At 38.2% G+C, this 27,142-nt stretch overlaps 1 protein-coding gene across 11 annotated transcripts in view; it reads left to right on the forward strand.

The window, feature by feature from the left end:
* The window catches only part of SGCG (sarcoglycan gamma), a 150,834-nt gene that overhangs the window by 54,025 nt on the left and 69,667 nt on the right, over nucleotides 1–27,142 (forward strand). For 5 of the 11 annotated variants that reach the window (XM_075419235.1, XM_075419226.1, XM_075419250.1 and 2 more), the window contains one exon: nucleotides 20,968–21,165. In XM_075419235.1, coding sequence (XP_075275350.1) covers nucleotides 20,968–21,165 — 198 coding nt within the window. Of the gene's footprint in view, nucleotides 1–6,028; nucleotides 6,121–20,449; nucleotides 20,471–20,967; nucleotides 21,166–27,142 lie in introns of those variants that run through there. The other 6 variants (XM_075419266.1, XM_075419296.1, XM_075419257.1 and 3 more) reach the window with 4 other exon arrangements.

Consider the following 27,142-nt stretch of genomic DNA (forward strand, 5'->3'; position numbering starts at 1 on the left):
GAACTGTCCTCTGGCCTTTGCCATAACCTCCTCAATGTCTGCTTTTCTGTTTCAGAGCATAACTGTATGCATTTGCCTCAGCCCTTTGCACACAGGGCAGCCCTCTTTCCGCTTGCCTCCCCCGCTTTTCTTTCCCGAGTGCTTGTATCTGTCCGTTGCAGCACTCCAGTCGTGCAGGCTGTCCAGTGTATTTCTGTAATTCCAGTGGGATCATTGCTCTGCAGCTGTGTGTGAACTTCTCATTGCTCTTGTTTGTGTCCCATGCTGTGTTCATTCATGTACAGACACCAGAGATGGGCCGCAGTCATACTGCTTTTATAAAGACAGGGAAAGAAACTTCTCTGTCATGCTGTCCCCTGGGTGCTTCTTTGCTGTCCCCCATGCATTCACTTATTTTAAGGCTATAGCAACCCTCTCCTGGTGTACCTAGTTTAAAGCCCTCCTCACCAAGTTAGCAAAGATGCTCTTGCCCAATTTGGTCAGATTGATCCCATCTTTTCTCGATAGTTCTCACTCCATAGGGTCCTGTGTCACAAAAGCCAAAGCTCTGCCTCTGACACCAGCTACATGCTAAGGTGTTAACAGGCCAGATATGTCCACTCCTATATATATAAACCTTTCTCTTTCACTGGAAGGACTGAACAAAAAAAACAGCCAGCCCTTATAACCATTGCCCCTCTCCCAGAGCTCCATAGTCACTCTTCATGTATTCACCCTCAGGAGTATCATTGCTGCCCATGTGGTGAGCAGCAAGGGCTGGGTAAGCCCCAGAAGTCTCTGCAATGTCCTGCATCTGATCACTCAGCAAGCAGCAGAACTCCCAGGACATCAGTCAGGTCAGCGGATGGGTGCTTCCGTCTCCTGGTGAAGGAAGCCTCCAGTGACTGTCACCTGCCAGTTGCCTGTGCAGGTTACCACTCTCCATCTTTATTTACTTCACTGAAGGGCATTTCAAGACTGAATGATCAGAAATGAAAATGGCAGATAAAATCCAGTCTAGGTAGATGGGAAGTTTTGCACATGGGCGCAAAAAAGACCTTCAAATGCAAAGTGTTGGTATCTGAACTATTATATAACTTCATAGTGAAATCCTGGGGTTATAATAGATGATTCATTGAAAACACCAGTTCAGCACCCACTAGTTGTCAGAAAATGAAACATTTGGAATTTATGGGGAAATGGTAGAGATCAAAAGAGAGTATGTTGTATAACTGCATAATCTACCTGCCTTTTGAATCCTGTGTGTGCTTTTTGTTCCTTCTGCGCTTCAGAACTGAGTAAGTTAAGAGGAAGGTATGTGTGCCACAGAAGGAATAGCACAGCTTTGATACAAGGAGGACAACACAACCTAGAAAAGAAATGAGTGGGGTCATAGAGAACAATTTGATGGAGATCTGCAAGAAGGCTTCCATTCTTTCATCAGTATCGTCTTTTAGTCACCATCAGAGAGAGGTTACTGAGCTAATAGGTGTGCCCTAGTATTGTCTCTTTTATGGTTTTAACCTCATCTATAAGAAAATAAACGTTTAAAATGAGTATTTGTGTAGGTCAATTCGTTGTTATTAGGTAGGATCTACTGATTGAATAGGATATAGTAACACAAAGCAACTGAAACAAAATTGAAAACATTTCTGAAAAATTATTTTAATTACATCAGTCATTAGGTTTCCTAATATTTTTTGAGTATTTCGTATTGTTTCATTATTTATCACATGTTCTGTTCTTGTAGGAAAAGTAGGTGTGTGAATATAAAACCTGTTTGTAAAAGCTGTGTAAAATATTACCCTGTTAATTGTTTCCATCTATCAGTATTTCATTCTGGGTTGTTTTTTTTTTTTAATAAATTAAACTGATGAAATCCTACTTACTGTTTGTACACCTCAAAGTTGCTACCCCCACCCCCATCTCTTTTCACTTTGCAGCCAAATTGGAGTATGATAAAATGGAAGAATAGAGGATTTCAGGGTAATGAAGTTTTTTCAAGTTTGGGCAAAGTTTCTTGTGTGGTAGTGCCCTCATTAAAGGAACGCTCTGTCCTGGTACATTCTGTTGGCATGTGAATAGTATCTCCTGGGTCAGAACACACAATTCAAGCTAGCTAGTACTGGGATGTATTATCTTTTGCCCAGGGAATTTTTATAAACTACTTGGAGAGAGCAAAAGTAACAAGGTTACTGCATTGATGTGGATAATTGAAGAACAAAAGGTACAAATCTGTGTACAGTTAAGCCTCATTACTACTTCTGTTTATAGTACAAATCATTAAGCTTTCACTGTTTCTTTGATGGTTTTAAAGGATTTTTAAGCCCAACTGAAAGCAGAAACATACCCAGGCCCTCTACCCGATTCTCTTTTTATTCCCTTTGTACACTGTCACTAATTTCAGTTTCATCTTTGCTGCTAATATAAGTGGAAAGCATAAGCTATGCTTCCTAGTTTGCTGCTTCCCAGTGCTCCTCCTAGATGAAACACTTACCTGCCAACACAAATTCCGAGTTTGTTTCTGAATATTATTGCTGTGTTCATAAAAGATGTACTGTCTGTTCAAATACCATGTCTGAACTGCTACAGTTCAGAGGTAGTGAGGGCCAGTCCTTCATGCCTTGTGGCTGTTTGTAACATCTCAGAGTTCCAGTTCTGGATCACGAGTCGGCTTTAGTGGGTGTAAAGTTACTGCTGACTGATCAGGGGACCATAGAGACAGACTGCTGTGTGGTATTTCCTAAATGACTTCGTGTGTACCTAGACATACCTAAATCACTGTCTTGACAGTGATTTTTTTTTTTTTTCTCTTCACACGTTAGGAGAATGGCCAGTGAATGTAGGCCTGAATAGCTTCCTCAGCAGATGTGCAGAGTTAGATACCTTCTAACAATGTTATCATTGATGTTAAAAATTATTAAATACAGGGGATAATATTGTTGCTGAGCGATGCTGCAAGTAGTTAACCTGATACTTTACAGGAGCATTTTGATGTGTGTTCATGCAGTCCACAGTATGCATTCAGTTCCTTTGTGGGTTTTCTTCTATTGACTTGTATTGTGTATATTAATAATATACATTTGGGTACTTGATAGACACTGGAGATTTATATTTTATGTGCCTGAACAAAAATATAAAAAAAAGAATCTTAAATGAGTTAACATCAGTGTTCCCCATTGAGGAGGTCTAGGAAATCTTTGTGTGTGCCTGTTCTATTTGGAGAAGGACTCTGAAGTGTCCCAAATTAAAATATCAATAGAAGATATTTTGGGAAAAATCAGTAAAATCAATAATTATTCTGTCACCAGGACCAGATGGTATTCACTCATATTAAGAAGGAAAAAAGTTCTTTGTGTTCTTTCTGGTAGAAGAAGCAAGAGCATCAAACACGTCTTCATCTTAATTTTCTGCCCCAAGAGCTTCCAATATATTTAGGTATTGATAATCAACAGTGTATTCCCACTGTCTGTTCTTCAAAGAGCTGGAGTACAAAGTAGAATAGTGATAAGAAAGACAAATAGATCTTCAAATATTATGCAATTTCTATTAATTTTTATATGCAGAAAGAATTTCAGGATTGTCAGAGTGGGTAGGATACCCCAGGCAGTTTATCTCTATCTTGATATTTTGTACAAATAAATGAGTAATAATGTCAGTTTAAGCCAAAATGTGACCTTCATTCTGTTTACAAATGGTTACAAAGGGATTTTAAAGGAAGAGTCTCTTATGAATAAGTAAAATGTGAAGTAGACAGTCAGATGTTTGCAAGCAATTGGAAAAGAATGTTTTAAGTTACAGCACTTGAATAGGAGGAGAATGTCCTATAAGCTTAAACTTCCAAAGGTATTGTGGACATCTTCCTAGTCCATTGTAATGCAATGTGAAACAGTTTTACTTGAAGAACAAAGGCAATGTCTTAAAAATACATATTTTATGTAGTTGTCCTAGAAGAGCTGTAGTTTCCTGGGCTTCCCAATGATATTGTAAATCCAAATGAAAAAGATTTTCTCTGGAGGACAGTAGAGACTTTAATGTATACTTGAGAATACAGGAATAGTTCTGTAGTGCAGTCTGGAAATCAGTGGCAGACTCACATGTCCTTAATTTTTGCTGGGACTTTATTGCAGGTCTGCATGTGTTGCTTTTGCAGGTACAACAGTTTGTGGTGTATAAATATGATAGCAAGAGTAAGAATTTGAATTTCATGAAATGTCTGAAATGTAAAATTTTTTGCCAGGCATCCAATTTCTAATACAAACAACAAATATATCTCTAAAGAGCAGAAGTATGTTTTACCTTTGGTAGAATTTTCAAATAATTTTCAGTTTGGAGTAGTTACTCAAAAGACTGTAGCAGGGAAGAAAGAAAAATGAACCTATAAATATTGGAGCATATTCCAGAATTTCTGTCAGCTAGAATGACATCTTTCGTGCCTACATGCAAATTTAAGTAAAACCAGAAATTATAGTTGTATTAAATAGCCCGACGGAGCTACCACATGATGCAAAATAGTTCACTTTCTCTGGACTGTCACAAGTTGATAAAACTTTTTCTATTTCAAATGAGGAATTATTCCCTTTTATAAAAGCAAGAAGTAAGTTTGAAACTGTGTAGCAGATGGCATTCTTGTTCACCACGCAGGGTTTCTGTAATCTTGGTAATCTCCTCAAAAGAAAGGTAATGAAATGTCTATTATGTTTATTTTTTTATTTTTTGAGTAAGCCACATATGTGCTAGCAAAGGCTATTCCTCAGCAAATGGCATGATACAGCTTGCATCTGTATAACTAATTCTCATTGCCAGCAAAATGGAGTGCCCTCTTGGGAGCCCCGCTCTGTGCCCTCCCCAGTCTGTAAAGCAGCCGTGGCCGTGCCTGGTACAGTGCCGGGTGGTACAGACCAGGCTACTCTGTGCTGACGGTGGAACAGCGTGGATGGTCACAGCACATGCCTTGACCCTGCTTAGTTTACTATTCTAGATGCAAAGTAGGATAATTCTTAGCCTAAAAAATGGCCTGGGTCAGCAAATCAATGACGGTGAAGTACGCATTTTATGACCCTGTAAAAATCTGTCCAAACATAACTAATATTTTAACCCTAAAATTCACAGTGAGTTTTGAATCCCTGAGAGAAGTGTTTCAGCCAGTCTTTTAAGTTTCTGCTTATACTTCAGTTTCTTTCAGCCTTTCTCCAGACTGGATTAATGTGCCATCACCACAGAATGAGTAGTTACAATTCTGGCAGGAATATAGAGATGAAGCACAATTTTCCCTGCAATAGGTTTGGGTCTGGAAATGGGAAATGAGAGCTGGGATCTTGTCTTCCGTAAGAATCTATACGCTCAGTGAGGTGTTTGCCTATGGCTCTGCTGGTGTCTGCAGGGGAGATGGAGGAAGAATTGATTTTACAGCAGAGGGCACAAAAGCCAAGCAAGGAGAGGAAAGAAGAAGGTAAATACAGGGTGCTGGTCCTCCAGAGAAATTAGAACTGGGTCTGGTCAGCCAAGATGGTTGGATTTGGAAGAAATTCTAGAGATAGATGTGACAGAGAGACTGGAGCTACCAATAAATGTGAAGCTTAAGGGAGAGGAGACATTTTAAGATACAAGTGAAAACATGAAGTAGCTGGATAAATACGTTGAGAGAAGGAGTCAGAAAATTGGAGCAGAGGGAAAGTGGCAAAGAAGAGATGAGAAAGAAGACTGAGATTGTATAAAGAGTGGAAGAAAAATGTGAAGACTGTAAGAAAGTAGGGAAGGTGAAAGATTTGACAAAACCTGGGAGAAATGCAGCTGATTGATTGGTAGGAAAAGAGACTAGGTCTGGCTAAAATAAGTAAGAAATTGAGACTTTACTGCATGGAGATGGGGAAAACGAAGAACAGAGATATGGATGGTTTTGTATGGGAAGAAACAGTACAGTTTCTGGGACAGGTGGAGAGAAAGACTCTTCCACCTAATGATCAGAAGGGTTCCTTAGTATTCTCACTGTCCCGCTGTAAAAAAACAAGTAGGAAATGCGCTGCCACAATATCTGGTTCTCTCCTAGTGCTGGTCCATAGAGACGACTAACGTCTACGTCTGCAACCAGTTTTACCAAGGTCTGTATGTGAGAACTAAAGATGAGGACTCGACAGATGAGTGAGTTCTATGTGAATAGCATGCTATATTTTCTTTTTTTTTTTTCTTTTGTGTTTGGTTTGTTTCTTTTAATCTAGGAAGTTATATGAAACAAAAAGACTTTAGAGCATTCTAAAGGTAGCAAAGTCAAGTACTTAAAAATTATAAAACAAGAGCTAGATCTGTACTGCTAATTCAGATGTTCCTGTGGAAGAGTCCAACAGGAACAAAGTGATTGGCATTCATACTATTAAATTCTCTTATACTTTAAAAGAGAGTAGCACAACCATACTATCATTTATTAATTGTAATAAAGCAATGACAATATTAAATGTCTGATAAGAATATTTACAAAAACTCAGCCTTTCCAGCCCGTGTATGTTCTGTGTTGGTTGGCATCAAGCAGGGATCAGCAGAGTGGCAAAGAAAAGAACTGTTCTGTCACTTTTTCTCCATAGATTTGTAATTACATCATCTATTTTTGAATGTCAGTTTTCTTAGGAGAGAGAAGGACTGACTTGTGAGATAATTTGTGTTCTTTGCATAGTATGTCTCATTGTGTGTAGTTCAGAAACTAATGGCTGTTAGACTACAACATTCCCATTTGCTTCAGTGCCAGTTTTCTGCGGTTTAGAGTGTTCTGTTACAGAAAAAAGTACTTAAATTGTTTCTTCTATATTTACATGCTTGAAGAGCTGACTTGGTGTAAGAAATTGCATTCACTCATGTAGTAAACAGCTTCACTGTCAAGTACTGTGGAACTACAAAAGTAATAGATCTTAGAATTCAGAACAGTTTGAACACCAATAATAGAAATACTGTTAAAATATGAAGAAGCAGATCAATACATTAAAAATATCACTGATTTTTATATAACACTTTAACAATTTACAAGACTTTGTAATGTTATAACTGTATCTCAGAATTATCTTTTCATTACAAGCATGTTCTAGTTCTTAGTTGATGCTGAATTATTTCTCCATTTTTTTCCTCTGTTGCTATGAATGTTAACCAGTTAAAAAATATCTTCCTTGAAGTTTAATCCCTATAATTATTGAAAATTCAGAATACTTTCAAAGATATTGGTAAGTACTGAGATTAATCAACTGTTTATATCAAGTTGTGTTGACAGCTGCTGGTACTGTTAATAATTTGCATTATTGGCTGACGGGTAGTTAGATGTACAGCAATATGTTGCTAAATCTTGGTTTCACTAAATACTTGATTTTAATCGTCATGTTTAACTTCTGATTTCAACTGATCTTGTGTTGCCTGATTATTAATTCTTTTTCTTCTTTTTTAAATAATTTTAAATTGGATGTCTGCAATCGCAGATTGTAAGAATATAATTTTTGTACTGTAGACAGTAACTGTCACAGTCTTGTCGGGTAACTAAAAGAACTGTTTGATTTTACATATCCAAAATTCTATCATTTGGTATTTTGTTCAGAATTTTTTCCATCAAGTTACTTGCAAACCACCTTAAGAATTCAATGCCAGACTTCTTCAGTAAATTACTGTAATAAGAACGGAATAGAAAGGCCTTATCTGCATCCAATGTAATGTGCATGTCTGTTCTGAATAAGGGAATCATTTAGCTGTCACTGAATAAAAGAACTAAAACCCTAGTGAACAAAACTTCCTCTGGTAGATTATAGCAAAAGTTCTGTAAATTTGCTAGCTATGTTCTCTGCATTTCTCTTCTTGGAGTGTCAGAAACACCTAGATTGCATTGTAAAGCTATATTACTTGCAAAGAATGACAACCCGGAGGGAAACGTTCCACTTTCATCTGAAGAAAAGCCCTTTGATACCTGGAAGGATCAAATGATCAGAATAAGAGAGGATGCAGTATTCAACTCTCAGTGTAATTTATAATCCTGTAAAGACTAGAATTTTATAGTTTATAGGTGGAAAACTTATTAGATCCTCAAGTCATCCCTGTGTGTTTAATTTTGTTTTGTCCTTCTTAGTGAGAAAGCTCTTTACACAGTAGACCAAATGCACACTGTTCTTATTTCCCATAAAGACAGGATTTTTGTTCAATTTTAAGGAGAGGAAGAATGTCAGTTCTGCTAGCCTTTCCATAAGGGCACATAGCTCTCCACATTCCTTGCATGAAATTGTTCCTTTCTTCCACCTGTCTCAAGATAGGTGCTGCAGGGCTCAAGCTAATAATTTTAAGACTTGTCCATATAAACACAGCCAATTAAACAGTTCCGCTTGGTACTAGGATTGGATTTAACTATGGTGTTACTCATTCTTACAGTCCATTTACTTTTCTTTCATTGTTTTTGTTTTTTAACTTCCATGTCAAAATACATTGTTTATCAATTAAGAAGGGTATTTATTACTGTGGGGTTTTTGAAGAGTCTATGATGTATTATTTATTCTTCAGGAATACATTTGAGGTTTTAATTACAGAAAATAGGCTTATTAGCACTACCAAGAAAGATTTTTTTAAACAGTAGCATTTTCTGCATTCATATTGCCCTTGTATTTCCCCTTATACAGAGAAAAAGGAATGAAAAAGTAATGGATAATCATCTCCTTATGATTCATTCTAGTATTTGGAAGGCACTGCTAAGATGCAGAGCTGTACAAGTCTTACCAGCTAAAATAGTAAATGTATGTGAATTGCTATGTTTAACTTTCAGGCCTCAGTTTGTGGACCAGGTATTCCTGAGGTGGTGGCTAAGGGAATATCTTCATTGTGCTTCAGGCATCCCTTCCCAGCATGAGCAATGGGAGTTGCCTTTCCCTCTTACCCTGCAAGCTGTGTTGCACCATCCTCGCACTGTCCTTCCTTCTTATTCGGCAGAAATCGTATTTCTTTCCTTCTTGACTTGTTCAGCGTTATGAGTAGAGGAGAGGAGAAAATGCACCAAGTCAGGGAGTGAAGGATGCAGGTTATGGCAGTGGAATTGCCATTTTTTATGTGCTCACCACTGTCAGCATTTGCACGAGTTCTGAACACATATGTAACTACCCTAGACTAGAAAATCTGAAAGCAATTTCAAGTTTGGAGTTCACTGGAATTCACACTTTCAGTTGAGCTATTGCTGGATCCTGAGCTAAAGAGCTTTTTAGGATCTGGGCTTGACTATTATCCTGAATTTGACTCCCATTGTCTAAGTGGACTACACTAGAGTCCCTTGGGTTTCTCCCGTCCTGAGCAAATACTTTAAAACAAGAATTCTTAATTTCAGTTCTCTAAAATTTGCTCCACTGATGACACCTAGCTTGACCTTCATTCAGGTGGGTGAACTATAAGCAGTTTTTCCCTAAAATATTATTAAAAGGAATCATGGAGTAGCAGACAAGTTGCAAAAGACCTCAAATATCTGCACAAGTAGAGAATTCCTGGCTGGGAGGCAGTGCCAGTGTATAGCATGTTCTGTAGTTAGGAAGTGAACAAGTGTAGCTCTCTGGTTTCCTCCTCCTCCATTTAAGAGGAAATGAAGGTTATACTAAAAAGTCCTGCAAGGCTTAACACATTACTGATACCAGAGTCCACTGTAATGTTTCTGCATGCTTGAAGGTTAGTGAGAGCTAGAATGATTTAATCTCATCCCAGCTCAATTTGCAAGACAATAGAAGCACCTTAAATTAAAATAGTCTCTTATTAGGAGGGTAGTAAGAAAGAGGAGGATGCCAAGGAAGTTCTGCGTGGGTTACCTTGCCCGTTTCATTCATTTTTCTAACCTCTTAATTTTCCACTAGGGTCAGTGTTCAAAAAAACGAGTTGCATCCGTGCAAAAAAGCAACTTTGGCAAGAATATCATCAAATACAGTAGTTACACTAAGCAGTGTCTTGGGATAGAGAACAAACTTCATTAGTACAGTCCTGAAATTGGGGGGAGGGGGGGAAGCAGAGAGAGAGCAGGGCAAGGAAAGAAAATTTCCAGAGAGTGGAGGTCATGTGGAAGAAAATTTATCTTGGTATATTAAACTGGAAATCACCATTTTCATCTGTATATATGTTAGTAGCACTTAAGTAGAATGAAGCTTTCTGCAGGTCCATGAAATGTCATGTATTTATATGCAGAAAGCATATAAATTATAAAAATTATAAATTATATAAATTCATTAAGCATAGAATCTTAGTCAAGTGAACTGGGATAGGATATCCTTCTATGACTGCAGCAGAACCACATTTTAAACTCTGCTCCATGTATAGCTGGCTGATTTATCTTTTTTCCTTCCCTCCTGAAATCCAGCTACTGCAGCTGGATTTCAGATCTGCACAAGCCATATATCTAGAATTTTGACAAAGAAGGAAGAAAGCAGCACATTTCTTGACTCTGAATTCTGTTATATCACCAGTAATTCCAGCACTGTATTCAAGGCAGGGGAAGCTGTATCTGCTGCTCAGCAAGTAACTTGGATTTAAGTTGATTAACATTAGTGGTTGTTTATACCTAGTGTCGGTGTTTAGGAAACTTTATCTTTTGGCTGATAGGTAAAGGAAGGCAGCAACATTTTGTGGAAAATTGCTGATTCAGTTAATTAGGCACAGGAGAGGCTACATGTCTGCAACCTGGAAATTGGGGGAACCACTAAAGCCACTGAGAGTCTAGAAAACTAGCAGAGAGGTTCTGAAGGCAAAGCTTAGACTGAGGTATGAGTAACTGAAGACCAGGACCTCCATGGTAGCAATCTTTGAAATATTTTTGCTGCCACATGTAAGACCATATGGAAAGAACATGAGTAAGAAAAAGGGCTCAGATTCATTAAGAGCTGGGAATATTTTTGAACTAGAGGGAGCCAATAATAGGAATGACATCTTCATTTTAACAGAAAGAGAACCAGGCACCTGTCACTTTAAGAAGATTAGAGCTTTTCAAACTTAAGCTTGACAGAAAGCTGAACAGTGCAGAGGAGCACATTTGGAATGAATGAAGAGGGAAGTCATAAAAAATATACATCTCTAGCTACAGGATAAAAAAGAACCTGACAGTAGGATATGATGAACAAACAAAGTCACATTTAAATTGGAGGTAGAAGACTAGGAAATGAAAGAAAGTTACACGAGTTACTATAGCCTAAAAATAAGATAGGAAAATTAAAATGCTTGGCTTTAAGGAGGCTAAGAAACTAAATGAACCTGAACAGTCATGTTGAAAACATAACAGAAGGAGAACAGTCAGTGGGTAACACCAAGTTAAAAACATACGGGAAAGACAGAATAGGACATGCAAATGGTACCATGTGTTAACGGAAGTTTACTGTAAAGACAGATTGATAAAGCAGTTATATCAACAACTCAGCAGTTATATCAACATACTCATGGACTGAAATGTGCAATCTAAACAGAATAATAATATTAACAGTATGAATTTGAATGATACTATTAAAGACAGTATTGCCAATGATGTCACCAGGGTGATTACAATGACTGTGACTTGCTGTAGTGGATCAGAAACACTACGAAAGGAAACTATCTTTTCTTTTACTTTGTAGTATAAATGTCATAATTAGGTCCAACATTCAGACCACATTTTTAGATCCCACAAATGACTGGGTTTGGGAGCAGAGTCTCAGAAAGCAGAGTCGTTTCCTGACTTAGTTCTTAGCAGTGCACAAGGTATTTTTCATGTTGTTATCAGGGAGTGTATTGTAATATTGGCCATGTTGATATTAGAGTAAGTATCTCTGATGGAGTAATAGGAGCCGAAGAATCTTAGTCATCGTTCTTAACTTTAACAAGGGCACTGTGTAAAAAGGAAGCAGCCTATGAAAAGGAAACAAATTTTTGCATGTGACTACTTCAAAATATCATATCAGATGCTCAGAGTGAATACATATTTAAAAGACATGGCTAAACCAGTATAGCTAAAAAGCAGGATAAGAGAAGTTGTTAGAAGCAGGAAGGTATTTGTAAAAACGTGTTAGTTGCATCAAATGGGGCAAAAAGGATCAAAACTCCAATAAGTTACATGTAACAACACAGTAGAGGAGTCCAGGCAGTATTTAATAATTTTGAAAAAAACATGAATATTTTTCCAAATTGCATGCAAGGCTGCCACAGAGACTCTGGACAATCCAAATTTAGCAGGACTATTCAGAGACGCTAAGGCTACTGAAGAAAATAAATTCCTGATAATCACAGAATCATAGAATCGTAGGTTAGAAAAGACCTCTAAGATCATCAAGTCCAACCATCCGCCCAACAACACCACGCCTACTAAACCATATCCTGCAGTGCCACATCTACACGTTTTTTAAACACCTCCAGGGATGGTGACTCAACCACCTCCCTGGGCAGCCTGCTCTTTCAGTAAAGAAATTTTTCATAATATCTAATTTAAACCTCCCCTGACACAACTTGAGGCCATTGCCTCTCATTCTATCGCTGGTTACCTGGGAGAAGAGACCAACACCTGCCTCACTACAACCTCCTTTTGGGTAGTTGTAGAGAGCGATAAGGTCCCCCCTCAGCATCCTCCAGACTAAACAGCCCCAGCTCCGTCAGCCGCTCCTCATCAGACTTGTTCTCTAGACCCTTCACCAGCCTCGTTGCCCTTCTCTGGCCATGCTCCAGCACCTCAATGTCTTTCTTGTAGTGAGGGGCCCAAAACTGAACACAGTACTCCAGGTGCAGCCTCACCAGTGCCAAGTACAGGGGCACGATCCCCTCCCTGCTCCTGCTGGCCACACTATTCCTGACACAAGCCAGATCGCCGTTGGCTTTCTTGGCCACCTGGACACACTGCTGGCTCATGTTCAACCGGCTGTCAACCAACACCCCAAGGTCCTTTTCCAGTCGGCAGCTTTTCAGCCACTCCTCCCCAAGCCTGTAGCATTGCATGGGGTTGTTGTGACCCAAGTGCAGCACCTGGCATTTGGCCTTGTTGAACCTCATACAGTTGGCCTTGGCCCATCAATCCAGTCTGTCCAGATCCCTCTGCAGAGTCTCCCTACCCTCAAGCAGATCGACACTCTCGCCCAACTTGGTGTCATCTGCAAACTTACTGAGGGAGCACTGAATCCCCTTATCCAGATCATTGATAAAGATGTTAAACAAGACTGGACCCAAAACTGAGCCCTGGGGAACACCACTCATGACGGGTCACCAGCTGGATTTAACTCCATTCACCACCACTCTCTGTGCTCGGCCATTCAGCCAGTTCTTTATCTAGCGAAGAGGGCACCCATCCAAACCATGGGCAGCCAGTTTCTCCAGGAGGATGCTGCGGGGAACAGTGTCAAAGGCCTTACTAAAATACAGATAGACGACATCCACAGCCTTATTTTCATCCACTAGGCAGGTCACCTGGTCATAGAAGGAGATCAGGTTAGTCAAGCAGGACCTGCCTTTCATGAACCTGTGCTGGCTGGACCTGATCCGCTGGTTGTCCTTCACATGCCTGGTGAGCGCATTCAGGACAAATCGCTCCATAATGTTGCCCGGCTCTGATGTCTGATTGTACCTTTTTTTCGAACAAGAAACCAATTCTGATGTCAAAGTTAACCCTGCTTTGAGCAGGGAATAGGCCTAGATGATCTCCAGAGGTCCCTTCTGACTTTCATGTTTTGTGATTCTGTGATTCTGTTCTGGGAAACCTGTTACATGATAAATCAAAGACTACCTCTCATCACCTCATGAACAGCTGAATGCAGTAACAGAGGTACACCATCATTCCATAACAAACCCCTGTCTTCTGTCATACTGTAGAGGACAAAAAAGGCAGATTAAGCAGTCTCCTACTTTTGTCTATTTGTATTAGTTGAACGCATTTAAATGACTCATAATTTTGAGTCATTTAGTTTGTACCTAGCTTAATTATAAATATTTTGTTAGAAGTGTGACTATAGAAAAAGAAAGATCTAGTGTAATGAATCTATTTTGGCTTCTGCTTCACATGTAAAAGTTTTTTAAGTCCAAGGAAGAGCAAGAGAGAGAAACCTCATAGCCAGAAGAGCCTGCAATAATTTCTGTACTGACATTGACTGCAATCCATTACGTATCTTCTGTTCTCCTGGTGGACTTGCAGTCCTTTGTGTAAACACTTAAATGATCTTGACTCCATTAGTGGACCTCAGTCTTTCATTATTAGATGAAAACAATGGCTTTACAGGCTGCTCTTTGCTCTCTTCTGAAAGACTTCTTTCTAAAATCTGTAATAGTAAGAGAGCGCCATGAGGTCTAGCCAGTAGCTTTCTCATCTAGATGTGGGTGTCTCACCCACATCATCATCCAATCACTTCTACGTCAGTTACTCTAAAGTTGTTTGTGTTCTTGAAAGGATTTTTGTTGTTTACCAGGATGGAGTAACATATATGTTGGAAGTCTCAGGAAAGTAAATAATTTTGAGATTTTTAATTTTTTTATACATTTTTTAAACAGTTTTTTAATTTTTTTTACAGTACTCAAGGGAATGTAGCTGTAATGGTGACAGAATTTCAGAGAGAAGGTTCACTTTTTTTTTTTTTATTAAAACATTTTAAGCATTCTACAGGGGAGACATGGGATTTCTCATACCAGAAACTAGCTACTTCTTAAAATGTTGGTACGATATGCAAAAACTAAAAATAATAATAATAAAAAAAACTTGTCTAGTATTCTTGGTTGGCCTTTAGATTCTGAAGGAAGTATCATGAACATGACTTTTTTCTAATCCCATTAATGTTTTGGGAGTTTATTAAAGGAGGAGAAATAAATAAATTGAAAAACTGAAAACAAAGTTTCAAAAACATTTTTACTGTAAAGGACATTTATAGGTACACAGATATTAGACAAATAATCATTTTTAATATAGCGCTTCATCCTGTGCTGTCAGTGACTACCTTTCAGTTGTTGCAGTGGTACTTAAAATGTGCAAAGCTGTTAATTGTGACCATGTCATAGTTATTATATAAATTTGCATTGCAGGTTATATAAAGAGTTAACTAGGCCTTATGATTTTTTTTGCCAAATTCGACAAATTACACTGCATGGATTGAGCTCTTTTTAGCTGATGAGACCAGTTTAAAATTCAGACTGTAATATACTATATAATACTCAAATCACAGCAAGACAAGGTTGGGCAAGATCAAATACAGTGTGTTGGAACAAGGGAGGGTTGAAAGGAAATAGAAAATTTTTGTCTAGTCATGAGAGTTTGAGTTTTCCCTGCCTTTCTGATTTTGTCTTGAAAGCTTTTCCATATGGATTCTAAAAGTTTCCCTTCTTTTCTAATTTTTTTTCTTTGAACAACAGGTTTGCCTCAAGAGTTTTTCCTCTGTCAGGAAAATGCTGCAACTGCATATGTTTCCTGCTTCTGTTCTCCACAAAGACAAAAGTGGGCATGCCTGAGTCCCACCAAAGTGTGAAGTCTTCATGTACTTCTGATGTTCATACTATATAGTAATACCCATCTAGCTCAATGCCTTATATAGAAACAACATTAATAAACATAATGTTCCATGATGATACTGTATGCAGATCATAAAAGTAGTTCTCACTTGCCTGAGTTGACAGTTTGTTTTGTTTCAGTTTACAGTTTGTATCTAATGGCACAGGAATTTAGTTTAAATAATTAAAATGGTCTTCCTGCTGAATTGTTTTAGTTTAGCATATCACCTCTTTCATCCCCACACGTACTGTGAATTTTCTTGCTTGCAAATGAATATCCTTCATGTAAGGAGAGAAGAGTAGAAGCACTGATCACTGAAGCTTCCTTTCAAAAGAACGTCTATAGTATGAGCATTAGTGATGCAAATATCTTCATAAAACCTCACCAGTTCATCTTAACTCTTACTTGAAAAGGTTCTGAGTGCTACTCTTGTTGTGTCTTTGATGAAAATACCAACACAGTTGGGAACAGTTCAAAAATACCAAGTGCTAATAATTATATAATTATTACTGGAATCATAGTTGGATATTAGTATTAACCAAGTAGTTTTATTTAAATTATGCTTTCTAATAGTTTTTTATTATTAGTTGCTTTATGACAACATGACAAAGTACTTGAATTCTGAACTGTGCATTAAGGAGAATTTTATTTATGTTCAAGAGAATAACATAGCTATTTATGAACAAAAACAGTGAAAACATTTGTACAGTTGAGATAAACTGAGATTGCTTATTTTAATTGAAATAGTATTCTGACTTCAGTAATTCCTACAGATACGAATTGCCTGTAGGATTAATTCCTGAACATAATATGATTAACAAGCTTCTGCTCAGGCTTGCCTTCCCAAGTAGGCTTGCTGATAAGTTTGCAAATTCCTTCTTCAAAACACAGCTGTCTTAATTGATTATTACAGAACTGTCAGGATAGTTTTTTGAACTTGATGCCTAAACTAACCTAAATCCAACAGTAACATTGTTGATGGACAGTTTTTCAATGTCTGTGTATTAATATAAAAATCTCCTGGGCCTCTGAATCCTGCAAATCACAGAGGCCAGTCTCCAAGTCTTGCATGGAAAAAGATGGAATCAATCCAAGGAAATGTTCTGTCATGTAAGTATTTTTAGGGGGCACCTTTAGTAACGCAATGTAAAGAGCATACAGCTCTTTCGTCAGCAGCTTATGTGTATCCTGTAGGCATGAACTTCATGCATTATGTGCAACACTTACAAGTAATGCCTGAACACATGAGAAAATCTCACATGGTCAAAAGATCTGAAGTGTACAAGTAATACACAAGTTGTATCTATCATTTAAAATCTGTGACAAATCTTTTGGCAGCTAATTAGCATTCAGTATATGTTTTAAATCAGCAAATGGGCAAGAAGTAATTGGATAAAAATGGATCTCAGTAAAACAGGTGATGGCAATTGGAAAATACTTTCAGATAGCAAACCAGCATGATAGAGCTTGATCCCATGAATTATTGCCACATATACAAAAATCTGTAAGGAATACGTGAGTAGTTGACCTTAATCCTCTTTGACTTCTGATTGTGTGGGCCCCTAAGTAGGAACACCAAGAAATTCCACTTCCAATGAAGTAGGAGATTTTTTTATTATTATGGCACTACTGACATCATCCAAATAATACATGTTTTCATGGCCCATTTGAGTGACGTCAGAATTTTCATTCTGAAACTAAATTGCCATTCTATCTGCACTATAGTTTGCCAGGAGTGTTCTTACTCTCTGTAGTTTGTGACTGTGTGCAGCCTGCTTGTAAAAGAATATAAAGATAACAGTTACCAAAGTCATTGTTCGTTGTGCAAACTTCTTGCTTCTCCAACTAGTGTACACCCAGACATCTAAGGAACCACTTCCTTCTTGGTGTCTGTTTAGTATACTCCTACACAACCAACTTACAGTTTCGTGGTTATTCCATTAAAAAAATCACATTTTTCATCATAGTACTAAAGATCTGTTGTTTTCCTTCTAAGAGTCTCTCTTGAATCGTGGCAGACTTCATCAGCCAACTACGAGTTCTGCCTGTCTAAGGTTTTCTTTCAGCCCAGCTACCTAAAACTGCCCAAACCTATAAAAGAATTTCTCTCTGACTTCTCCAGACAGGTCTGAGTTTATTCTCCTATGTGATTTCAGCCCATGAACGTATAAGTGATATGGTAAGTTGATTCAAACAGTCCAACAGTATCAATTCTTAAAGGATTTCCCCTGTGATTACTTGGTACTGGGCCACTAATTCTCTTAAAAATCGTGAAATATTATATTAAGTAGATAAGTCCTTTTCAAAGCAGTCAGTTGTCTAGGCCAGCATTACCCATTTGCTAGGACCAAAGCAATTTTCAGCAGTATTAATAATGCTCAGGAACAACAAAACTGTTTTCTGTTAAGAAAAAATAATTTGTGCAGGGAGCAACGCTGCACTGGGAGATGTCCCCTGTGAAATTTCTGAAGGGCTGAAAACAACCACAAAACTCACAGGCTTTTTAGTGAAATGCATAATGGATTTTGACCTCACCTCATTAAACATCAGCACATAATACATTATATAGAAAACTCTCAGCTGACACAATAAATGTTTTACAACAGGTCAAAAAATGGAACAGAGGAGAACAGAAATCAAAAGAATCCTATCTTCTTCTTAAATTACATGCTTCTAGAAATCATTCTGGTTGGAATTAATTTGACCAAATGTGTATGCCTAAGCCATGTAGGTGTGTACATATGAAAAAGTCATCCCAGGCTCTCTTTATTTCTCTTTTTGTGGAGAGAAGTTAAGCACATCTAAGGTGCAGTTCATTGGATGTCTGAAATACACATCTAAAATAAGTCAGATAAAGAATTCCCAGCAGGGATAGGTTTATCTCCATTGACCATAAAGGGCGTCCATGTTGACTGGCTCAGATATTGAAGGCTAAATCTGTGGTATCTACCACCATGAGATGAATCCCAACCTCAGAGACCACTATGGTGAGGCTGACATAAAAATGTAAAGATCTGAGAATTCATTTACTCTTTATCATAAACAGTGTTTCTACTGCAATATTTACCTTGAAGCTGTAGCGGACAGTAACACAAGGAACAGGCAAAGCTTCGATGCCACAGCCAGAGACTTGTTGTCAAAGGCTCAGGTAACTTCAGGAGACTCTGCAGTTTCTGAAAAATGGTCCATTTTCCCACAGCCCTATTGAAATAACCTTTTAATTGTTCTTAGAAGTGGATTTTATTTATCTCGTTAAAAAAAAGGCAAGTCTGTCTCATGAAGGGGGCTTCTATTACTACGGAAATTCCTGTAGCTGCCATCTATCTTCTTTCCTGTTACACTGACACTTAACAAGTATGTGCAGTGAAGGGAACAGTAAGAAACTCAGGGGATACCCTGTGTTCAGATATTAGATAGTTGTGCTATACCTGAGCAAGAACTGCACGGTTATTTCTCAAAGTGTATCTGTTGGTGTCACCAGATAACAGGTACTGCATCCTATCCCATAACTTACGGTGTTCAGGAAAAATCCTTGTAGAAGTAAGGGTAAAGGTCTTTCTAAGCATTTTATGAAACCCATTGTATGTATAAATGTCCCAATTTGTCTTACTTGGCAGAGCATGGTAAAGTAGATTTAAGATAAAGGGCAACTTCTCTGTGAGTGGTATGGTTTGTTATACAATGATTAGCAGGAAAACAGCAAAAAAATAATAGCAGCTCATATATAAACAATATCCTATAATCAGTACTAGGTGCTTGAGTAATACATGGAATTGAAAAATATAATCTAATAGTTCTAAACAAACATAGTTCATATGGTGAATATTAAGTAACATCTTGTAAATCTACAATGTTTTGCAGTAATGTTAAGCCAAGTTGTTTCAGAATCTATGATCCTCCACTAATAAATCATTATACTATTTTCAGCATTTTCAGCAGATGAAAATATTTATGCACACAGTATCATGAGCAACTGAGACTGATAGCAGCAAAAAATTAATTAGAATATTGTCCCATAATAGCTGTAGCACAGTTTCATTGTGAACTGATGATGATGAAGTCTCATTTTTTAAAATAAATAAACAACAAAGTAAAAGATTTTTGAATGGAAGTGCAGAAGTAAGATTAGTACTGCATATATGCAAAGAGATAGTGCATGAACTTCTGTTCAGTTGAAAACTTACCTTGTGTTCCTCTGTCTTGTAGTTCGAAAGGAAGCTGCAGGAACAAAAGATGACATCTTTCTAAAGATGAGGGTTAGAACTGGCAGCCACAAGCTTGTTACAGACATAAGATGGCTCTGCAGGAGACTTCAAAGGAGCATCTTTAAGGACTTAGAGTAGTAATTCAGCAGCTGGGCAAGGATGTAATTTAATCACGTTTTGAAAGTTGTGTGAGCAGAGCACAGTGATCTCATTTCCAGGAGTAAATTCAGAATTGAGAGGAGACCTTGTGTGAAACCGATCGGGAGGCACGCTCATTTAGGAACATTATATTGTAGGAAAGTTGACCGGTTTTTGGTCATCATGTAAGATGCCTGGGGATGTACTTGCTCATGGGAAGTGTCTGAACTTACAATATCGATTTTCTTTTTGACAACCATGATTGGGTTTTTTTCTTTCATTTTATATTGGTGGAAATGAGACAGATGTTGCCTACTGTTGTTCTAGAAAAGCAGCTTCAGCTGCTGAGATTTTGTTCTCTTGGCTTTATTTGTAAGCTTTAATGAATGGTTTGAATTGTTGGTGATCTCTGTGCTGTAGAGGTGGAAATTAGTGATTAACTTCATGTTTTAAGGAAGTGCAACCTGGTAAGATTCTTTAAATTCAAAGAATGCTTATTTAAGAACAATAAGATTAAGTGAAGGAAGTTGTTATAACCCGGTAAGTAATGTTTTTATTGCTAATATATCTTGAAATATGAATATCTGATAAATTGAGAAGTCATTATTTCCTTTACGTTATTAAGAACCATTTCATTTCTTTATATACAGATTCTGAAGCCTAACATATTTTGACATTCCAGTGATACACAGTTAAGTTTTGCAACACAAAGAATGCTTTTTGTTACTGAATTGAGGAAAGAATATGTAGAAGTGTTTTTAAACCTATGCTTACAAGGTGTCGTTACCACTTGTAACTATTTTTACAGTAAAATAATATTGTTCTGTGAGAAGCAGCGTGTGATACGATCCGGTGAAATATTTTGTGATGAGACAATTAGAATATTGCAAAAAATCGGAGGAAAGTGTTGCCATTCTATGTAGGATAAAATAAATTTAAGTCTCCTGAAAATGGCAAATGATGCAGTTTATATGTGAAAACATCACATCATGTATACCGAAAAGTAAGTTGTAAGTGTAATTTGAATGGGACATCATGAAAATGCTTTCCAGGTAAAACTTCATAAGCGTTTCTAGTTTCTAGTAACTTGCTATTAAAACTATCTCTTCATATTTTCTTTCAGTTTTTATATAAATATTTTAATTTAACTCAAACAACTAAGCAGTCCTTTTTTTTATTTTTACATAGCAGATGGTACGTGAACAATACACTACAACAACACCAGGCACTAGCCTAGAGAGGCCGAAAAATGAATACATCTACAAAATTGGAATTTATGGCTGGAGAAAGCGTTGCCTCTACCTGTTTGTTCTACTCCTGCTTATCATCCTTGTTGTGAATTTTTCTTTGACAATCTGGATTCTTAAAGTGATGTGGTTTTCACCAGTAAGTGTCCTCTTTAATTTTCCATTCTTTTCATATTCTCTTTTCCCTGCCTCTCCACTTCACTTATTTTGTATGTACATCAGCTTCTCTGTATGTAATAGATGGTTCTTTTTTCTTCCTTCTTATTTGTAATTTGTACTTCAGTTGAGAGTATATAAGAAATATCTATCTTGAACGTACTTACTGATCTGTAATTCCTGTATTGGTAATAATCTTTAAAATACTGCAGTTGCTGATACATTATACTGAAGTGAATTGTGACCATTTTAAGAGAATGTATTTTAGTGTTGTCTCATAGTCTCTGTTCATGTTCTATAAATGTGTTTGCTGTAATTTTATCTGATACACAATTCCTTAGTATTAAAATATGGCTGACAGTTGCTGTTTTTCTTAGCTTCCTTCTCCTATTTATCAGCATCTAAAACTTAACAATTTATTTGCCCAATTAATTACAGCTCAGAGGTAATAATTACTACTTCATGCTTGAGACTAAACAGCTGTATTATCACAGAATCACAGAATCACAGAATGGTAGGGGTTGGAAGGGACCTCTGTGGGTCATCTAGTCCAATCCCCCTGCCGAAGCAGGGTCACCTACAGCAGGCTGCACAGGACCTTGTCCAGGCGGGTCTTGAATATCTCCATAGAAGGAGAATCCACAACCTCCCTGGGCAGCCTGTTCCAGTGCTCCGTCACCCTCAGAGGGAAGAAGATCTTCCTCCTGTTCAGGTGGAACTTCCTGTGCTTCAGTTTGTGCCCATTGCCCCTTGTCCTGTCGCTGGGTACCACTGAAAAGAGTCTGGCCCCATCCTCCTTACACCCACCCTTGAGATATTTATAAGCATTTATTAGGTCCCCTCTCAGCCTTCTCTTCTTCAGGCTGAACAAACCCAGCTCGCTCAGCCTTTCCTCGTAGGAGAGATGCTCCAGTCCCCTCACCATCCTCGTAGCCCTCCGCTGGACTCTCTCCAGTAGCTCCTCATCTTTCTTGAACTGGGGAATCCAGAACTGGACAGAGTACTCCAGATGGGGCCTCACTAGGGCAGAGTAGAGGGGAAGGAGAACCTCCCTCGACCTGCTGGCCACACTCCTCCTAATGCACCCCAGGATGCTATTGGCCTTCTTGGCAGCCAGGGCACACTGCTGGCTCATGGTCAACCTGTCGTCCACCAGGACACCCAGGTCCCTCGCTGTACGGCTGCTCTCCAGCAGGTCTGCCCTGAGCCCGTACTGGTGCATGGGGTTGTTCCTCCCCAGGTGCAGGACCCTGCACTTGCCCTTGTTGAACCTCATCAGGTTCCTCTCTGCCCAGCTTTCCAGCCTGTCCAGGTCTCACTGAATGGCAGCACAGCCTTCTGGTGTGTTATTCAGGAGTAAATTTAGTAACTTTCCAGTGTCATATGTATTTTAATATTTATAATGTAATTCTGCGTGTAGTAGATTAAAGGATAACTTCCAGAAGTCTGCAAGATGTGGCTTTAGTCAGAATGCAATAAAATGCATCAGTGAGTATTGAAGCTCAGCTAATTTGTTCCTAACACACAGTCATGATACACAGATGATTTGAACAGACTCATTACAAGAAAGACAATAATAGTAAATTCCTACAGCTCTACCCCTGCTACTGAAGAAAGTGTTATATTGAATTTCCTATTATCTATTGTTGTTATGCCTCTGTCACTAAATGAAGGTCATTTTATCTTCATAGAAGTATTTCTATACTCTACTTTCTCTTACTGTAAAGAAAGTAGGTTAATTTTAAGCGCGAATAATTAACGCTAATTCTTTTCAGCACTGTTACTGTCATACAGCTTACAGTGCAGAACATCTTAGATCACATACAATTTTTCTGTTACACAGTTTACATGGATGTGCACTTAGTGACTGCACATCATGAATCACAGAGAACATGAATAACTGTTAAAATTATTTTCTGTGGGTCAGATTAATATTTTTTAAGGAGTCTTAAAAATTATTTTCTGTTGGTTTAGTTTCACTGTATGAGGCTGGGTATTTCTTCTCCACTATCAGTCAGGACTGAAAAAATAGCATCAGAAACTCCACTTCTAGAAACTCTTATCTGCTACTAGTTATCTCTGAGGAAGATACCAAATGCCTTGGTCTGTTGCAGCACAGTCTCCTTCTGCCTTGGCAACAGGAGCAGTGGAATAACAGCTCCAGTGGTGCAGGCTTTTACATTCTTTCACAGGGCGGACTGTGAATGCCATGGTTATAAGGGTTTTCCTAATTCTCTGTTAAAGAATCTGTATTCCTGACATACCCAATTAAATAGTGACTTAACTGTAATGTCTTCATTCATTTGGGATAATTTTGGGGAAATATCCATACTTCAGCTAAATATCAGCTATAAGAACATTTGTGCAAAGTACGTGTGCGTGTCACAATCCTCAGGAAAAGTATGTGTGGGGTCATTAAGAACAGAGATCTTTTTTTGCTGGGTATTGTTTTAACAGAGATCGTTCAAGACAAAATAACTCTGAAGATACCAGAAATATCATCCAGAGAAGCACTGCTAGCCTTTAAGAAAACTCTTAAGAAAGAGTATAGGGGTTAGCTGCATGTTCAAAGTCTGGAAGTGTAAGTGAAGCATCATGGTCCTTTCCTGTGTCTAAGGCAATACTGTTTGTAAAGAATGAGGGTCATAGAAATTCCCAACACTGTCATCAAACCCTTTTCCTAACAGAAATAAGCATTTATGCCTCCAAGTTTTTGGTTACTGTTTGAAAAAGAGGTAACAATATGTTCTCAGGAATAGATTTTTAGGGTTCTTGAGTTCCAAGCTTGACAAGTATTTGCTTTTTAGGAAATCAGTTGAATCATATATATTCTACTTACCCAATTAAACATACTCATTACTGGGAAGAGTTTAAAAGTAATTGTGAAATGCTGTCCTATGCAGTTATCAGTTACTTGGCAAATATTAGTCTGTCGAATGTGATGATACTTCTTAAATTTATTAATTGTATGTTGTAGGTATATTATGTAGAGATTGTACTTAAAAGTATTTGGTCCTAGTTTTAAAACAATACATTCAAATGTTATCCCTGATAGCAATACTAGAATATTAATAGCTAATAAAATATTAACAATTGTTTCTCTATAAGAACACAACAAGCTCTATTCTTTCTAATGTTTATAAAGAAAATGTGATAAACATTTTAAAAGGTATTTTTGTAGTACAGTTCTGAAGAGAGTTTATGCTCAAAGAAAACGTAACATGATTGTAGTGTGTGGTGTTATCAGGAAAACATTTTTGCAGTATAGTGCATAAGGTTATTGCTGCTTTAGTGGTTGATTGGCATAGCCCTTTTGATGAGCCCACTCAGTGTTGGCAGAATTGTTATTTAGACCTCAAAATTTATTTTATAGGATGAATTTTTTTTCTTTTTCTGTAAAGCATACTTAAAGCTTTTATTAAATAATAGCTTGCAGTATACAAAAATCACATGCTATGTCTGTTCATAGATCCAAATTAAAATAATAATGAAACTATAAACGAGCTTCCGCAAACTCTGGCATAGAATTAATCCATGCACACATCTTCTGTCTCAAGCCAAAAAAACAGACAGTGTGATAAACACAAGCAAACAAGCTAAGCTGATAAAGGAGAATGTGAACCACACATAGACATGCTGCAAGATGAATAGATTTTAATCTTCTTGTAGAAATTTGGAAGGATGATAAAAGATGAATACTTTTCTAAGCTCCATTGTTTGGGACGCTTTCTGCATTAAATAAACATGACTAAATTGAACAGAATTTCATTTCATTTCATTTCATTTCGTAAAATCTAAACTAAAAGGGAACAACCTGAACAGAGAATGTATTCCTTTTATCATACTTCCCCAATTACATGACATATAAGCATCCCCAAGTTGTGGATATTGGTTCACGGGTTTCAGATATGTCTCATTCTTTTTTTCTTTTAGTCTCCTGGAGTTCAGGGGGACAGAGTCTTAAGTTTTTTGGGGGGGCATGAGAGAAGAAAGCTGTGGATTCATTATATTCAGCTGTTTTAGAGAAGACAGGATCAAATAATTATGCCTTGAGCTTGATGTATAAGGTGAAATTGAGTAATTAAAAAACTAGAATCAATTTTGCATGAAAATTAGAAAGTTCAAAAGAAATGGAGGTTGTTTTATTTTCCCTGGACATAACATATCAAAATTTTGCTAGAAGTGGAAATTCTAGATTTTTTCAAAATGTATTGAGGCTTTCTGAGAGCTAAAGGGGATTGCTAGTCCTAAGAGTTTAGAAATTAAGAATCTTACGGGATTTAGGGCTGCAACAGGGCGAGGATGTCAGAAGTCCTGTGGACATTTCTGGAGGGTCTGACAGGTCTGAAAGAGGGAAACTTTAATGTCCCTGACATTTGCTGAAAGAACAAACATGCAGGATGGAAACAGTGAAGATTTCTAGAGGGAGTCATGGATAATTTCTGGCTATGTGCTAGATGGGACAACTAAGGGTGGCAACACAGCTGGATCTGCTACTCATGGGAGGCAGATCTGAAGAGTAAAGTTACTCAGGAAAGCTTGCTGGTGTTCAAGGACAGTATTATCCACATGCAGGAATGATCTGTCCTGATACTTGGGAAGGTAAGTAGCCTGGCTTAGCTAGACAGCTTACTTGTGACAGAACTCCAATGCAAAAAGCAGCATAGAAGAGTTGGAAGCAAGGAGGGGCTACAAAGAACAAATTTAGAAACATTGTCTGGGCCAGGAAATGTGTCAGGCTTCCTGTGTCAGGAAAGCCAAAGCTGATCTCTAGTGAAGACTTGCAAGGGACATCAAGGGCAACAAGATTGGCTGCATCCGTGGGTGCAGAGAGAACTGTCTGATTCTCTTGCATAGTCACCCTCTGCCACGTATGAAAGGTTATGGAGACGGGGTCCACCCTCAGTGGTGGAGGGACGCAAGTGTTGCGCTTGTCTTCAAGAAAAGAGGCCAAAAGGACAGTCTGGTGAATTATGGGGTGCACAGCCTCACTTCAGTCCCTGGGAAAACGATGGAGCAAATCCTCTTGGAAGATGTTTCAAGACCCATGAAGGGAGAATAAGGGAATGGGGAACAGTCAGCATGGATTTACCAAGGGTGAATGATGCCTGACCAACGTGATTACCTTCTATGGTAAAATGTCTGGATTTGTAGATAATGGGAGTGCACAAGATGTCATTTGCCTTGACTTTAGTAAGGCTTTTAACAGTCTCCCACAATATTCTTGTACCCTAGTTAGGCCATTACTGCCATGAAGGGTGGAAAACCAAATGAGTAAAAAACAAACTGGCTGGATGGTCAGGCTCAGAAGGCAGTTATTAATGCGTTGTACTCTGCATGGAGGCCAGTTATAAGCATTGCAGGGGTCTGTCCTGGGACTGGTCATTTTTAACAACTTTATCAATAACTTAGAAGAGGTGACAGAATGCTTGCTCGCTAAGTTTGCAGATGATACCCATTTGGGTATACCGTTCAATACTTTCAAGGCTTGAGCTGACATCTAGAGGAGCCTAGGATGGCTGGAGGAATGGTCCAACCTTGTGAAATTTGAGAAAGACAAATTCAAATCCCACTCCTGGGAAGGAAGAGACCCTGGCATCAACACCGGCTGGGATTGCCTGGCTGGGGGCAGCTCGGTGGAGAAGGTCCTGGGGGTTGGTGGGCCGCAGGCTGAGCATGAGCCAACAGTGACCTTGGCAGCAATGAAGACCAAGAGCTTCCTGGGCTGTGTGAATAGGGACAGAGACCACAGGACGTGATTATCCCCCTTTACACAGCACTCTTTTGACACACGTATAACACAGCCTCCAGTTTTGAGCCTTCCAACAGAAGAGAGACATTGGCAAACTTTAGTATCATTTTTGGGTTTAAGTTTTGTCTTGTGGTTGGCTATATGACGTTGCCAAGACAAAATCTCTTTTTTTTTCTACAAATAATATTATACTAGTGATTTCCTCTGA

Source organism: Opisthocomus hoazin, chromosome 1, assembly GCF_030867145.1.
Source record: "Opisthocomus hoazin isolate bOpiHoa1 chromosome 1, bOpiHoa1.hap1, whole genome shotgun sequence".
NCBI lineage: Eukaryota > Metazoa > Chordata > Aves > Opisthocomiformes > Opisthocomidae > Opisthocomus > Opisthocomus hoazin.